This window comes from Globicephala melas, chromosome 16, assembly GCF_963455315.2.
Source record: "Globicephala melas chromosome 16, mGloMel1.2, whole genome shotgun sequence".
Lineage (NCBI taxonomy): Eukaryota > Metazoa > Chordata > Mammalia > Artiodactyla > Delphinidae > Globicephala > Globicephala melas.
In genome coordinates, this window is record NC_083329.1 from 50,072,083 (window position 1) to 50,088,454 (window position 16,372).

The window sequence follows — 16,372 nt, forward strand, 5'->3', positions numbered from 1 at the left end:
AGCAAGGCTCCCCACATCACTATAGAGATGGAAGACAGGACTGGATCCCTAGTATAACCAGATTCAAAGAATTCTGGTCTATAATTCACATGACCCCAATCAAAGCTTCCAAGGATTCCTGAGGACCAGGAATGCTCTCATTCCCTAGATCTCAGAATAGTGCCTCTAGATCTCAGAGAACTTAGGGAAGATATATGACTGATAAATATAAATTATAAATAAGCAATTTCTGAAATAAGGAGTTCAATGACTTTTCTAAGTTGATCAGTTAACTGCTTTTAAAAACTATCAACACAACACTGTAAAGCAACTATACTCCAATACAAATTAATTAAAAATATAAAAACTATGGACGTGAATAATAGTGACTTAAGTAAGTATTTACTGCACAGGCATAATTAGTGTGAGATGCTTAATTTTCATGAGTCTGTATCTCTAAGACAAAGAACCCATCAGCATCTACCCCTGGGATGGAGAACAGTTCAGGGAAAAAGAAAAAACTAAACTAAATAACATCATAATAGTACAATTCCACTGCTGTGACCAATACGCATGGTATATTTATCCAGAGTAGGATACTGCAGGCACTATGATATGGCAACAAATACAGCTAACAAGACAATCCCACAATCTGCAGAGCAGGCTATAAAAGGCTTATACAGATAACAGCAATTGCTTTGTTTCTCATAATTGCAAGGTGTTGAGAAAGAAACTAACCCATGCCTACGTTTATGGGACGGCCTCCTGGACCATGAGTTTGATGCACATTTCTAGTCAATTAACCAATGACTAATCTGCACTTGAATTAACTGCAAATATGGACACAGTGCCATATTCTATATCAACCACACTTCTAAAAAAATAGCTTACTGTAAAATCAAATTGTTCAGTTTTTACTGAGTTACTCTTTTCGACTTCATCAAAAATATTTTATTTTTATGAAAAGTCACTCTCAGAGCTAAATTCTGATTAAAGCACTGACTGATGCTATCTTTACATGTACAATTGATTACAGTCACATGGTGAAGCCAATCGGATTGAGCCACGTTAATGTATACCTTATGAACATGTTTGACAGTTCAACAATACACATCAAGCATCTCTAAAAAGCACACATCCTTTAAGAACCACCCTTCTAGTGCTGACACTGATCTAAACACAAGAATAAACTGCACTATAATAGTATCTCTGTTTAATAGGGGAAAATGGAAACAACATCAATGTCAAACAACAGGAAAACATTAAATAAATGATATCATAGTCACATGATAATGTATTATCATGTAGCCATTAAAATGTTTTCAAGAAATATTTACTATATAAAAAATGCTCATATAATACTATGTGAAAAAAAGCAAAACAAAAAATTGGGAAAAAAATATGAGAGTATCATATGTCCTAACAGAAAGTACTGTTTCATGAATCTTTAATCTGAATATTAAATATACACACGTGTGTCTTGGGTTGTAAATATATAGTTTCATTCAGTAAATATATACTGGGTTATGATGTAAAATGAATTTGTCAAAAAAGGTTTGTGAAACAACCCCTGAAGGTTGTAAGAGGAGGAGGAAAATATAAGGCAATATAATTGCCATTCTTAATACAATTCTGGTGAATACAATTAGTGATTATTATAATATAAATTTAGAAATCAGGCAGCACTGCATCAAGAAACTGCTGGGCTGGACTGGGAGTTTGGGATTACCAATGCAAACTATTATATATAGGATGGATAAACAACGAGGTCCTACTGTATAGCACAGGGAACTATATTCAATATCCTGTGATAAACCATAATAAAAGAGAATATGAAAAAGAATATATGTATGTATAACTGAGTCACTTTGCTGTACAGCAGAAACTAAATACAACATTGTAAATCAACTATACTTCAATAAAATGTTTTAAAAAAGAGACTGCTGGGCTTAATATGGCTATTAAGACATAAACATGTATTTGTTACTTTTGTTGCTTAAAAACAACTTTTTTCTTCCAATTTAAGTTACTGTATGTGGAAGCTAAAGGAAGTTAAGATTTCTAAATTCTTTCAAGAAAGGTGTTAAACAGCGAATTTTAAGTCTCTTTAGGCATGATAAGAAATAGGTATTATTCCAAGATACACTTTTTGAAAAGTCAGGTATTCCTGAAAGCACATGCTCTGGCAAGAAATGTTATTTGAGATTACCATTAAGGCTGTTACTTGCCGAAAGTAATTATTTTTATTAAATTTTCATACTGTGAGGTAGGTTATATATATATCATTCCTAATTTTACACAGTTGGAAATTAGAAAGACTAAACCAATGCCAGTTAAGTCAGTTGGACAAAAGCTGAAGTGCCTACTGACAGCAGGAAGACCTTTGAATGTTTAAATGTAGATATTTTCTGCTAACCTAGGGAAAATTTAATTTGAAACTGGGAGATAAGCATCATCAAGTTGAGACTAGTAATATACCTGAGAAAAGGAATGTAAGTCAAAATTTCCTGAGAAAGTAAAAAAAAAAAAAAAAAAAGACCAGGATTTTCCTTTTATCTCCATTTTTTTAGAGTTATTCTTAAATTCACCAAGAACATCCTTGGCCACTGCAGCTTTCTGGAGTTACCAGAGCTAAATAGTCCCTGTAAACATTAGTTATTTCACTCTCTGCAATATCTGCAACAGGCTATCTCTTTATGCCTGTTTTATTAGGTCCACTACTCTTACACATTTTAAAAAACAAAAACAGACTACCTTACTGAAGACTAATAGACAAGCTTACCTGGCTTCTGCATTTACAAAAAAAGGCAGTTCGCTTAAGTTGATGTTCAAGAGGGCATCAGAAAGAACTTATTATTGAAACACGATAATGTAGGAGAACTCTCTCAACTACATACCATCACTTACAGAATTAACCTCTCAAAAATTAAAATCAGCACTAGAAATCACAAACTGACTAAATGTGGAGACAAATATTGTTTCACTGAATACATAGCAGTTTAGTGCAGGAAATGGGGACACCTATTCCAAAACTCTCTGGAAAACTACTGGATTTACTCCCATAATTTCATATCCTTCTCCTTCTCTATATTTTATCGTTATAAAATAATAATCATTATTATTTTACACTCTTTTATATTATTTTTTTATACTCCTTTAGGCGTTCTCAGGGTAAATTTAAAAGTGTAGTAGTTTAAACATATTTCCTTTAAAGGAACCTTCAAAGCTCAATAAGAGCTGTCAAAAAGCTGTGAACAGGGCTTCCCTGGTGGCGCAGTGGTTGAGAGTCAGCCTGCCAATGCAGGGATGCGGGTTCGTGCCCCGGTCCGGGAAGATCCCACATGCCGCGGAGCGGCTAGGCCCGTGAGCCATGCTGCTGAGCCTGCACGTCCGGAGCCTGTGCTCTGCAACGGGAGAGGCCACAACAGTGAGAGGCCCACGTACCGCAAAAAAAAAAAAAAAAAAAAGCTGTGAATAAGTCCTCTAGTTAGCACTTTCCACAAACAGAGTTCTACAAGTCTCAATGATCAAGTCTCAGGGCCAGTTCTCTTAGCTGCATAAGCCATGAGAACTTACCCAGGAAAAGACTCCAATGTATATACCTTCTCCTAGGTGGCCAACACATCCAAACTCTGGCGAACCAAACTTTCTTTTTGCTAACTTGGAGATGCAGAGAAAGCAGGTTTGACCTAGAAAAGCTAGAAAGACAGTTCTTGATAGTAGTGCTGAAGGACAGACGGTGCTGCTTCATAGTTGGAAATGAAAAAAATACCTCTGAACCCAAAGGAGAAAGAAGCATTTGGAAATGGAGAGCCAACGATTCAGGTGAGGGATAAGTAATTTCTAAAGCTATACTAATGAGAAACTAGTGAAATGGGTGCTTCTGGGAAACATGTTTTAAAAATAAATCTAAACTATTTGTAATACTGAATAATTAACCGTAAACTCCAATTCCATATTACATGTAGCTGAGAAGGAGAATGGGGAGAAGAACAGTGGAGAAAAAGAACAGGGACTATAAGGGGGCTTCAGAAAAGTTAAGGTAGGTGCGTAATTTACCTCAATCTGAGGTAAATCTGTCAACCATGCAGTATACTGGCTACAGTTTAAGAATACATTATCATTTGTTGTAATTGCCCTTTGAAATTCAGATTAGTTCACTAGCAATTTAGTATAATTCTTTATGTGCTAGCCATCTTCAAATGGAGAAGAAAGCAACCTAATTGAAGCAAAGGAAGTAAAAAGGAGGATTTACAAAGGTGGTAGGAGATGGGAAAGGAGGAAAAGGGAGGAACGCTTTCACCCAACAAATTAACTTGCTAGTAAATAAACTTGATATAAAAGCCTATGCAAACTCTATTCCATTGTTCTTTAAAAAGTGCAAAAGGGAAGGAAAGGCATAATGGTCAAAAAATAAATTTCAAACCTTGTCTCAAATTCATGTTGATACTTTATAATTGACTAATTCAAGAAATAAAGTTTTATTTGAATAAATCACATTTTAAAATTTTAACTGCTTAAAATTTCCCCCTTTTGGACCTTTGATACTTCACATGACTTTGATAAGAATAATTTATGAAAAATTGATATGAATCACAAATCAGGGCAAATCTATGGAGAAGGCATAAAAGTGACTCTGACAACATTTATATCTTTTTCATTAACATTAGCTTTTTTTGGGTGACTTTTCAAAAAAGATAAAATATAACCAACTTACCAGTTATATACTTAAGTACATAATACAAAATAATAAACGCTGTTTTGGAAAGCAGATTTAATGTAAACAAAGATTTTTTTTAAGTCAAACAATTACTAAATCATTAGAAATGTTAGTAAACCATGCATATTCAAAAGCCATTTCTTCTGTACTGTAAAGCAGCTGATAAATTACAAAGACATATTAGTTATTAAAAACACTCTTAAAAATGATTTAAAAGATTTTTGTATTAGATGACAGTGAAACACAATCAACACCTTTTGATTAGAAAATATTTAAAGAAATGTGCAATGGTCTAGTAAGCCTGCTCCCTAAACAATATGCATCTGTCCATTATACTACTGCAGATAGTGTATACATTTTTAACATGACTAGATTTAAAAAATTTTTATTCATATATCTCAAGGTCATGAAAATAGAAAATATATTAAAGACAGATGCATGTCAGTAGGTATAGGGTCACTGGCAATAGGTTTAAATGGCATTAGAATGACATTAACTTCAGACAGCTTTCCTAAGGCTCTAAGGAGAAAAGTCTATTTACATGCAGTCAAAGGAAGTATTAATTAAGAGAGGAGAGCCCAGGGAGTGCTGGTTTAGCGTGTGCCTGCAGGTCACTCTGGAGGGAGAGGAGGTGCTGGGGAGGGATAGTCATGCAGAAGGGGAATACCATGAATGGGAAGCCAGAGCAGGATAGGAGTGAGAGACACAGACTCACTCTGTCTGCGGTGCGGTGGAACAGTCCGTGGGATGCCTTGGAAGGAGCCCTGCCAAGGAGAGAAGGAGGGGGCAGAATACCCACCCTGTGCAGAGAGAGACGGGGGTAGGGAGGTATAATAAAAAAGGGAACCAAAAAATAGAGAAACCACAGTCATACTTTAAAAAAAAATAACAGTGTTAATGAGAAGACAGATTTCATTTTTTTAAATACAGGCAGCCCAAATTACTAAAAATACATCATAATCCAAAACTAGTTATTTTTTATATGTTAAGAAAAAAATTATTTTCCTCTAATATTTGTAGTTAATTCATATGAAATAATATATTTTTTCTGGCATACAATTACATTTATCATCATGTATCTCTTTTTAAAGTAGCAGATTCCAGTTTTTTTGCAAAAAATGAAAGCATTTAAAAGGGGAGATAGACTTTTAAGAGTTAAACACACAGAAACTGCATCAATAATAAATTAGGCATTAAAAAATTATCATACAAAATTTTTTTCTTTTTTAACTCATAGGTTTTCAAAGGATTAGCAGCTAAAATAAAGAACATTAGCTGAAGATAGCAGAACCAACACAGCATTCAAAAGACTTAGGATGTTGTAAGAGTGAGTACTATATCAAGAATGTGACATACAGGCCACAGGTTACACATGCAAACTTTTTAATTTTATTAACTTGTGGCTTCTTAGCTTTACTTATTTTGATCAGATTATCAGAACTGGAAAACAACAGAAATGTCATTTACTTCTATTTCCTCACATTCCAGGTAAAACTGGGTCTTCAAGAGAGAATTTGTTCACACAAATAGAACCAGATTGGGTCTCATGTCTCTCTGTTCCTAGCCTCCTCACTGATGAGACATATCCACACATAAAACTATAGAAACACTCATGATAGCATCAAGAAAAATGAGCTTGTAAATCATCATCACACCCAGCTCAATTTGCAAAATAAAGTATGCATAATTTTTCACAGCAATTAATCTGATATAGAAATGATGTACTAGAAGATTACTAATGTATTTTACTGATGTTTAGATATTTCGGGAACACTGATCCAAATAAAAAACTTATGTCCACTCCTGTATCAACATTCCTTGTCTCAGGTTCAGTATAATCAGACACATTTAAATTTAAGAATAATCCTACATTGCTCACTACAAAACAAAAACCAAAAAAAGATCCATTTTCTATGTTGATTAAGGAAACAAATAGCTACAAGAAATTAAATAAAATTAATGATCTTTAGAGTATCCTAGTAAATAAAGATCTTGTCTTTTGAAATTATTGTAACTTCTCCACTAATTTAGCCATGGGTGTTTGTGAAAACAGATTAGGAAATATTTAATAGGGTGATGACTCCAGGTGCTCTCCATAGATATTACCTGATACAACTCGATTTTGCTGTTTCAGAGATGTTTTGGTCCAAAACCTTTACACAAAGCAAGTCCTCAGCCAAGAAGGGGCATGTACTTTTCTCCCTATGGGTTTCACCAGGCAGGACCAGCTTCTACTCATTGCACTGGGTAAAGAAACTTTCAGATAGGGATTTTGTAAATAAACTAAACCAGCAGTCAGAGATTCCTTCTCAAAGAAATAACGTCTCCCTGAGGGTTTATGGAAATAGTACCCACTGGGAATCAGGGAACTGTGTTTTTCCTTGGATCTTCTAAGAGCCTATAACCTTGAGAAAGCCACTGATCTTCTCTGAGTCTCAGTCTCTTCATTTGTAAGATGCAGGATTGGAATGTGCTACAGACTAAGTCATTTGTGCTCCCGCCCCCAAGTTTCATATGTTGAAACCTACTGCCCCAGTGTGATGGTTTGGAGGTGGGCCTTTGGGTAGTGATTAGCTCATGAGGGTGGAGCCCTCACGAATAGGATTAGTGCCTTGTGAAAGAAATCCCAGAAAGCCCCCTCACCCCTTCCACCATGTTGAGGACACAGGGAAAAGACGGCTGTTTATAAACCAGGAAGCAGGCTGGTGCCTTGATCTTGGAATTTGCAGCCTCCAGAACTGTAAGAAATAAATTTCTATTGTTTATAAGCCAGTCTGTGGTATTGTTATAGGTGCCTGAACGAACTAAGATAGAATGGTTCATCTCTAAGAAACGTCTCACTTTTAGTTGTAATTCAGTTGGCTCACACACCCCCAACTCCAGAGTCACTGTTATCCTTTAATTTTATAACTCTATTTATACGGCACTTAAAACAATCAACTGTATTAAATTGTCTCTCATGATAAATCATTAGTTCTTTAAAATAATTTAAGTGAAAGTATCTGTAAAAATACCTAGAACCTGTCAGGAGTTTAAAAGATGTTAAATGTCCCACATTCCCTGCCTAACCGTCCCCAGCAAACGGGAGACTCTGTTTACTGATTCAAACTGAATTAAATTAAGTTATTGTGTTTACCTAGAGATTAAGATATAACATTTGACAGGCCTGGACACACACTGCAAGCACCTAAAAATCTTAAAAAACAAATACAATGATACCCATTCTTTACTCCCCCAAGACAAACAAATCAATGAGATATCAACTACACACCTACCAGAATGGCTAAAATTTAAAAAATAATAATGACAACACTAAGCGCTAGTGAGGATGCAGAGAAACTGCATCACTCATACAATGCTGATGAGAATCTAAAATAGCACAGCCACTCTGACAGTTTGCCAGTTTCTCTGAAAACTAAACGTACAGTTACAATATTACCCAGAAATCACACTACTGGGCATTTATCCTAGAGAAATGAAAATTTACATCTACACAAATATTTATAACAGCTTTATCTTTAATAGCCAAAAACTGGAAACTACCAACATGTCTATCTATTATAGACACAAGTGGTTAAAAAAACCGTGGAACATCCAATATTATGGTCTACTACTCGGCAGTAAAGAGGAACAAATTACTGATAGACACAACTACTTGGATGGATCTCCAGGGTATTATGCTGGGTGAAAAAAAGCCAATCTCAAAAGCTCACACACTGTATAACACCATTTATATAAAATTCTTGAAATGACAATATTTAGATATGGAAGACATTAGTGGTTGTCAGGGGTTAGGAATGGTAAGGGAAGAAGTGGTTGTGACTATTAAAAGGCAGCGCAGAAGAGAGAACTTTGTAGTGGTGCAATAATTCTGTGTTTTAAATATGGTAGTTGTTGCAGGAATCTACACAAGTGATAAAATGGCACAGAACTATGCATTCTCTAAAGTCAATTTCGGTTTTGACACTGTACTACAGCTATATAAAATGTAACTGTTGTGGGATATTGGGTGAAATAAGGGATCTATTTTTGCAACTTCCTATGAATCTACAAGAATTTAAAATAAAAAGTAACAACACAAACAGAGGAGTAAAAACAATGCACATTAGAGTGATACTGAGGAAAATTATTTGAAATGCTAATTATATTGGTAGGATCATATTTTCTTGGGGAGAGAAGGAAAACATGTTTAATGACCTTCTCATCTCTATAAACTAAAGGTAATTTCCCTGATAATAAAAAGATGATTATATATTCCTTTCAATAGTAAAAAAAAAAAACTGAAACAACTATAAAACATGACTAACTAAACCTTGAGACCAGGCAAGTTCAGAGACAGCAGACATGTGAGCAACACCAAGCAGCAGCACTAAGAAACAGCATGTGCTGGCTCCCCATGATTCCATGTCTACTGGAAGTGTTTCTACAAAGAAGGGAACTTGTATGGAAGACCCTAACTTCGAAACTTAGAAGATGTATGATTTATAAGATCTAAGGAAAGGATGGGAAACATGATTTTGAGCAAAAAGACAGTATTAACGAAGAAAGAAAAATTTCCCAGACGGATAGATCTCTTCCAGCAGTGAGTGCTGGAATACACTACACTCCTGAACTGAAGATTGCTGGAAGTCACGGCCATGTGAAGATAGATTTGAGAGCCAGATGGTCTAGTCCCCGTAACTGGAAGACATGTCCACCATCCTCTGGTCCAGAAACAAGGCCTCACTGTCCTATCATCTGATTTACACTTTGCTGTCTGTCCATGAGTACCATAAACTAAGAATCAAGCAATGTCTTTTATTTAGTATCCAAAGCCCTTAGTACTGGGATTGAAATACAGAAAAAACTAGTCAAAGTTCAATGAATGAATGAATAAATGGACCCATGGTTTAAAACCTGAAGGAATTTTCTATTTTGTGTTATTTTTTGGTTAATTCCTGCTACATAGTTCAGGTTTAAAGCCAAACCCAGTGACCTCCATTCAGAGCTGCACTATCCAATATGGTTGCTAGCAGCTACATGGGGTTAAGCAGATAGTCTCAATCGAAATGTGGTATAAATGTAAAATACACACAAGATGTCAAAGACTTCATACGAAAACAAAAACTAGAATGTAACGTATCTCAATATCTTCTTTATATTGATTACATGTTCAAATGGTACTACTGGGTTAAATAGAGTATTTTATTAAAATTAATTTTGCATGTTTCTTCTTGCTTTAATTTGGATACTAAAGCATTTATATTATATATGTAGCTCACATTACATTTATATTGGAGCACTAATTAGAGGGCAGGAAAGTGCATAATTCTTTCCTAGTTGATGCTGTGAAGATCCCTAAGCTCTGCCCAGGAAAGGGCCTTTTGCTCAACTGAGTCTACTTTAAATCTTCTGCTGACTTTTAAGATGAAGATATGAGACGCTTTCTGCTGGAGAAATCACAATGGTTGTATATAAAAACAAAAAGCAGTAGGAATGCATATGAATATATCACATCCAAGGGGAAAAAAAATCTACTTGTAGGAAAACATAGGATATCTGACATATAGTTTAACCATATGCATAACATTCTAGTTACACTTTAAATCGGTGGGACAAAATACATACATATGCACACAAACAAGAACAAAATAAAAGAATACGAAAACATTAAAAAACAAGAGTATCTGGATTCAGGGTTTTAGAGGAAATTTCATTTCTCTCAAGATAAAGCCTAGGGAGACCAAGTAAAAACATCTTTCTGTGAACTCAAACCTTGTGGGATAAGATAAAGAACAGTGAACCGAGTTCTTCAGAACACATGCAGCTCTTCCCTCAGCAGCTGCTTTTTCTTAAAGCAAGGGATGAGAACAGATGAGAGTTACCACCTGAGCTTAGAGGATGGAGAATTTTTAATCTTAGCACTGAAGAGATAAAACTTTTCCTGATTCAGGAAGATTAGTTTGCTTGTGTCTCCCTCTTCTGGGAGAGCTTAGGAAGCCTCCTGGAATGGTCTTATTTGCTCCGAAAGGGGTCTGTGGCAGTTGGCACTGTAGCACTGAGCTTCCTTAGTGGATGAAACTCTTTACTAGAGATTTCTGTCTTCCATAAACTCATTCCCACCTCCCACCACCCCACTTTGAATCTACATCTATATCTAACTTCTCTGGCACTTTTCAAGTTCCAATCCTACATATTCAAACTCCTCTACCCTTCTGTCCTGCCAGAATCTCAATCTCAAGTGATTAAAATATATATCTAAAACCTTTAGCAGTTTTCTTACCAAATAAAATCCCTTCTCTTGGTTCTCCTGTTTTCTTAACTGACATGTCATCTTCCCAGTCATCCACATTTGATAACTTACATCCATCTTCTTCCCATTCATCACACCTTTTCATCTAATCACTTTTCAAGACAACAGATTCTGCCTCAGGGATTTTCTCTCCGTCTCCATGAGAGATCAAAAATCATAGGTTAGCCTCATCTCCTGGGCTATTATAATAATCTTCTAAGTAGTTTTCCCTGCCTTCACTGTGTTCTCACTGGAACTGATTCAATCCTACTGGGCCCTGTGCTAAGCCAGTAAGCACAGATGAAGGAATGAGACACAACCCCTGCCTCATGACAATCACAGTTTCTCCTCTCACATTACTCTCCCTGTAACAAAATACAGTTAAGTCTGGCCCCTGCTAGAACCTTCTGGCTACAGAATTAAGTTGAAAGTTCTCAGTCTAACATCTAAGTCTCTCCATAATGTGATCCAACTCTAACTCTCCAAACTTCTCTTTCCTCATAATAATTCTTATGTAATCATTACTACTACCACCAACAATAACTACACTAAAACATGGCAAAGTATAGTAAATGATTTAAAAAAACAGAGAGGTAACAATCCAAATGTTACAGTTACAATCGTAAAAGAAATTTCATCTGGTTGGTAAATTTTTATTTAATCCATGCCCAGGTATTCCTTCTGTGAAAGATGACAAGCAGCCCCTAGTGCCCAGTGATCTCATAAACAATCTCACAGAATACCATGGTTACTCTGAGACCATGGTAACATGAAACAAAATAAGGTCACTTCATAATTTTGCCTAAGTACAGATAAAGGCAAGGTCACACTGTGCCATCCAGAAAGTACTCTAGACTTTTCTATCTTCTGATAGTATCCAATCTGAGCAAACCCGATTCCTTAGACCCTCCCTCAAATCATCCAAGAAAAGCTCAAATCCTATAAAAGGTTCTTTCTGATACAATCTTGATATCATTTTTCACAATGTGTGTTCTCCCTGGCTGCAACAAGTAATCCACCCAACTTGTTTTACAGATATATTCCTGGTGGGCTTTGGCTGAAGGTACATTGACACTTCACTGCTCTGAATGATCAGGATAGCTATATTTGCTTAGAAATTTTAGGACTAGGTAAGAGAAATGGTATTATTTTCTGCTATATCAGGAATATCAATGTAACTTTTTGAAAGAACCCTCTGAGCATAATACTAAAGAGACATTCTCTAGGAAAAAATTTTAGTTACATCTGACATTTAAAAAATAGTAATTTTCTAAAACATCTGTAAAAATGTTTTTGTAATTACCTAAGAACAAGAGAAGTTAGAATGCTCCAACAAATAAAGGCCTGATAAGTTAGCACTCTGCTAGCATAAACTAAAAGAGGAGCAACTTTTATTACCTCTTATGGAAGCTGATTAATTTCTTCTAAAAGACTAATTTGATCATGCTGCTTCTTGGAAACCTAACAGGATCATCCATTTCTCACTGATTGCTATCTAACATTAAATTCTAAGAGTAAAATCTCTCTATGTCCTGCCTACACTCTCACTGTGTTAAGTCAGTAAGTTAAACCCTACATTACACACATGAAATGGATACCAGCAGTGGAAAACTTTGGTGCTGTCCTTTGTTTTCTAACTACTGTGCACACAAACTTTGTTTCTTTCAGTGGACATTTTATTTATTTTATTATTTTTAAAAAACTTATTTATTATTTATTTATTTTTGGCTGCGTTGGGTCTTTGTTGCTGCATGAGGGCTTTCTCTAGTTGCGGCGAGCGGGGACTACTCTTCATTGTGGTGCATGGGCTTCTCATTGCGGTGGCTTCTCTTGTTGCAGAGCCCGGGCTCTAGGCGCGTGGGCTTCAGTAGTTGTGGCATGCAGGCTCAGTAATTGTGGCACACGGGCTTAGTTGCTCCGCGGCATGCGGGATCTTCCCTGACCAGGGCTCGAACCCATGTCCCCTGCATTGGCAGCCGGATTCTTAACCATGGTGCCACCAGGGAAGTCCCTTTCAGTGGATATTTTAAACAAAGTTCCAAAAATGCCTACTTCAGTTCTGGTATTTGGTATTAGAGGATACGAATTTACATACCCTTAAATTTATGACCAGATAAATCACTCAGCTGCTCTAATATCTATATTTCATTTGTCCCTAGCCTTGTAAAACAATTCCATTTTTCAGTTATTGGTTTCAGGTGCTATTGCTCATAAACTACAGTGTAAAAGACACATATAATAGAATTCTTGGTGTGTTGTCATACTCACATGCCTACTAAAATGTGATGTCTCAGTACAAAGACGGTTCCTATCAGCATTTAGCTCACTGAAACATAGGTCATATTTAACGTTCAATGTCTAATATTGATTAAACATTATTGCATGACCATTAAATATTACATGTTTATACACCAAAGGATATAGATATTTCACTTAAAATACTTCTAGTGGCATATTTTAAATATAAGTAATAGTGAATATAAATAAAAAGCTTAGCAAAGAAATAAATCCCTTAATTCCCTTTGGAAATATATATAAATAGTAATGTAACGACTCTCTAATTGGGAGAAAATGGCACATCTAAGTTTAAAATCAGGTTATTAATCTTACATAAAAATTAACCAATAATACTGCCCACTTCCAAATCAGAAAGGCATGTGGTCTAAAAGAAAAAGGACTTAGGAAAGAGTACTTGAGACAAATCTTTGGGTTATATTGTTCCTTATATTTAACATTTCATCTTATCTCCCAGGCAAGGGGAAAAAAAGGAGCAAAGTTCTTTGCTAGCACATATATCATGACTGGTAGGACTAAGTAAATTCCTTCTCCTTTGGGAATTATAAACAATTGATTTTTTTGTGTGTGATATGTCTGTGATATATTTTTCTGATTCAATATTTTCTATTTTATAAATAGTTACAATAGGAACATAGTTGACTGTAACATTTTGCAATATATGTATGATCCAATAAATCTGAGTCATGCGAACCTAATTCTAAGCACAAAGGATTGCAAATAATGCTGATGATATTCCAATTCTTGAATTTATATAAATTTTATTCATATCTATTAAATATGCTATAAAGTGGATTAATCTGTGATTCTGTACTAGAAACTAATTCCAACAGAGCATTTAAATTTTATATAAAAGCATCTTTCTTAACTCCTTTGCTATATATAATAAGAGTTAGTTCTTAAAATATGAGAGGAAACTAGTATCAGGTCAAATTGTGCACAATCTGAGTTTTAACTGATTGGCAGCTTTCCCAATGATACCAATAAAACTGTTTATTCCTACACTCAATTTTCAGAGTAATCCAGGTTGGGTCATTATGTGAATCCTTTGGGTCCATCTTGCAATCCCTTCTTTGAGATTCAAGGGCATAAATAATAAGCTTTGATGGTGTGAGTCTAGAAATGTATTCTGGTATTTTGTCTTCTCTAGTTAATTTAAGATGTTCAAACAAATGTTCTATAAAAGTACCTATCATGAAAATTTACAATTTACTTAATGTGCAAAATAACTATTCAAATCTTCAAATACTGATGTTAAATCCTTTAAAAATGATATTGGAAATACATTTTAAAAACTTAAAATTCAGTCCAAGATAGTATTATTTATAAGAACATGCTTGTACATGGATCAACAATGTCATACTATGTTTAAAATATAGTCTTATAAGTTTATAAAGTGAATCCTTATTTCTCACATAATCACCATTTTCCTGCATATGCCTAGTCTCTTCAAGTATTCTTGTATGAATGATTAGGCACCTTCCATGTTTTTATTCTTCTTTCCATGTTATCCATTTCACTATTTTATCTGGGCATTCTGTCCCTCAGATGAGAACATTTGGTCAGAATTTGACTTATCCATTCTTCTTCTGAAGGTACCATCTTCTCCTACAACTCATTTTTACCTTCTTTCTCTCTTTTTTTCCACTACCTAAATATGAACTCTGTCTTTTTTATTTTTCTTCATTTCTTCCAAAAATTGCCTTCACTGACTTCCCTTTATTGTTCCAGGTGGCTTTCCTATAATCCATCTAAGTCTACTTCATCATTAACTCTAGAGATGCTTTGTCCAATATGGTATCCACTAGCCATATGTGGCTATTTACATTTAATTACAATTAAATATTATTTACAGTTATCTTCTGCAGTCACACTAGCCACATTTTCAAGTATTCAACAGTCACATGTAGCTAGTGGCTACTGCACTGGACCTCAAGGAAACTCTATGGAAGAGTGCTGATGTAGAATAGTCTCTCATTCTCAATTCTGGAACTCGTCTCTGTCTACTGACATCTTTTGCTTTCTATGATTCAACCACTACCTTCACCCTTTTCACCAAGCTTGATTCCTCCACCTAGACTTTCCCAATCCTTTGAACCTTACAGCACTTTCTACACTTTATCACACCGTCAGTTCCTTTAATAAGCACTTGTTAATGGAAGAATCCTTGTTTGTCTGTATATTTTCTTTCCCAATTCCCCACTTCTACTTCAAGAGGCTAACAACTGAGATGGGAGGGGCTCACCAAACTTTTGTTGAACAAATTAATTATTAGCTTTGTACTTTATACAGAGCATACAAAAAATAACTACTTATTAGATGAAAAGAAATAAGTATCGTATAAACTTTAAAGGCCTATAGTTAAGTTTAAAAAAAGCAGATTGTTGATTACACTAACCATTATAATTCCCTGTTCATTTGTGTTAACGAGGATTCCACTGCTTAAAATAAGGCAAAAGAAGAGCAAGGCTGGCTTATCAGGCGTTCTTTTACCATGAAATACCTATTACTTGGCACCATACAATAGGATAACAATGACTGATAGCCATGATGACTCTCTGGCTCAGGCATATCCTGAGCGAGTTCAGAAAGTGTATTTTTAACACTAAACATGTTTTGAGATGTAGTATTTTTGAAAAACAATGAAGAAGCACAGAATGCATGGTTATTTTCTACTGTTTAGAAGAAGCCATTCCCTACCCTAACTATGCCCAAAACATAACCTTTACTGTCTGTATCTTAATGCATTTATACTTCCTAATAGCCTCAATATTTGTTTGAGTAATTATAATAACAATATATTTGAAAAGTCTCAACAAATAAAAAGAACAGGCTACATAATATATTTTCAGAGTCATATGCTGCTAAAGAGGGAAGACTGCATTTTGGACTTCTTTTTCTTGTAGGGCATGGAGAACTACTACTCTCATAAATACATGCAATAAGAGAGAGACTAGACACTCAAATAAAATGACCTACGGTATGCAGAATGGAAAAGCTATTAAATGCACATTCATTCATATAAGACACAGAAGAGAAGCTTTAGAAAGCACAGAAACACCTAAGAACAAGAAAAATCCACTTACCTTAAAAAAAAACTGACAGCC

General features: G+C 35.1%; 1 protein-coding gene across 8 annotated transcripts in view; it reads right to left on the reverse strand.

The window, feature by feature from the left end:
• CCSER2 (coiled-coil serine rich protein 2) overlaps positions 1 to 16,372 on the reverse strand; it is a 162,786-nt gene that overhangs the window by 11,582 nt on the left and 134,832 nt on the right. For 3 of the 8 annotated variants that reach the window (XM_030862788.2, XM_060286123.1, XM_060286122.1), the window contains one exon: positions 5,415 to 5,499. The exons of the other annotated variants lie outside the window; for them this stretch is intronic. In XM_030862788.2, coding sequence (XP_030718648.2) covers positions 5,415 to 5,499 — 85 coding nt within the window. The remainder of the gene's footprint in view (positions 1 to 5,414; positions 5,500 to 16,372) is intronic. 8 annotated transcript variants of the gene reach the window in all.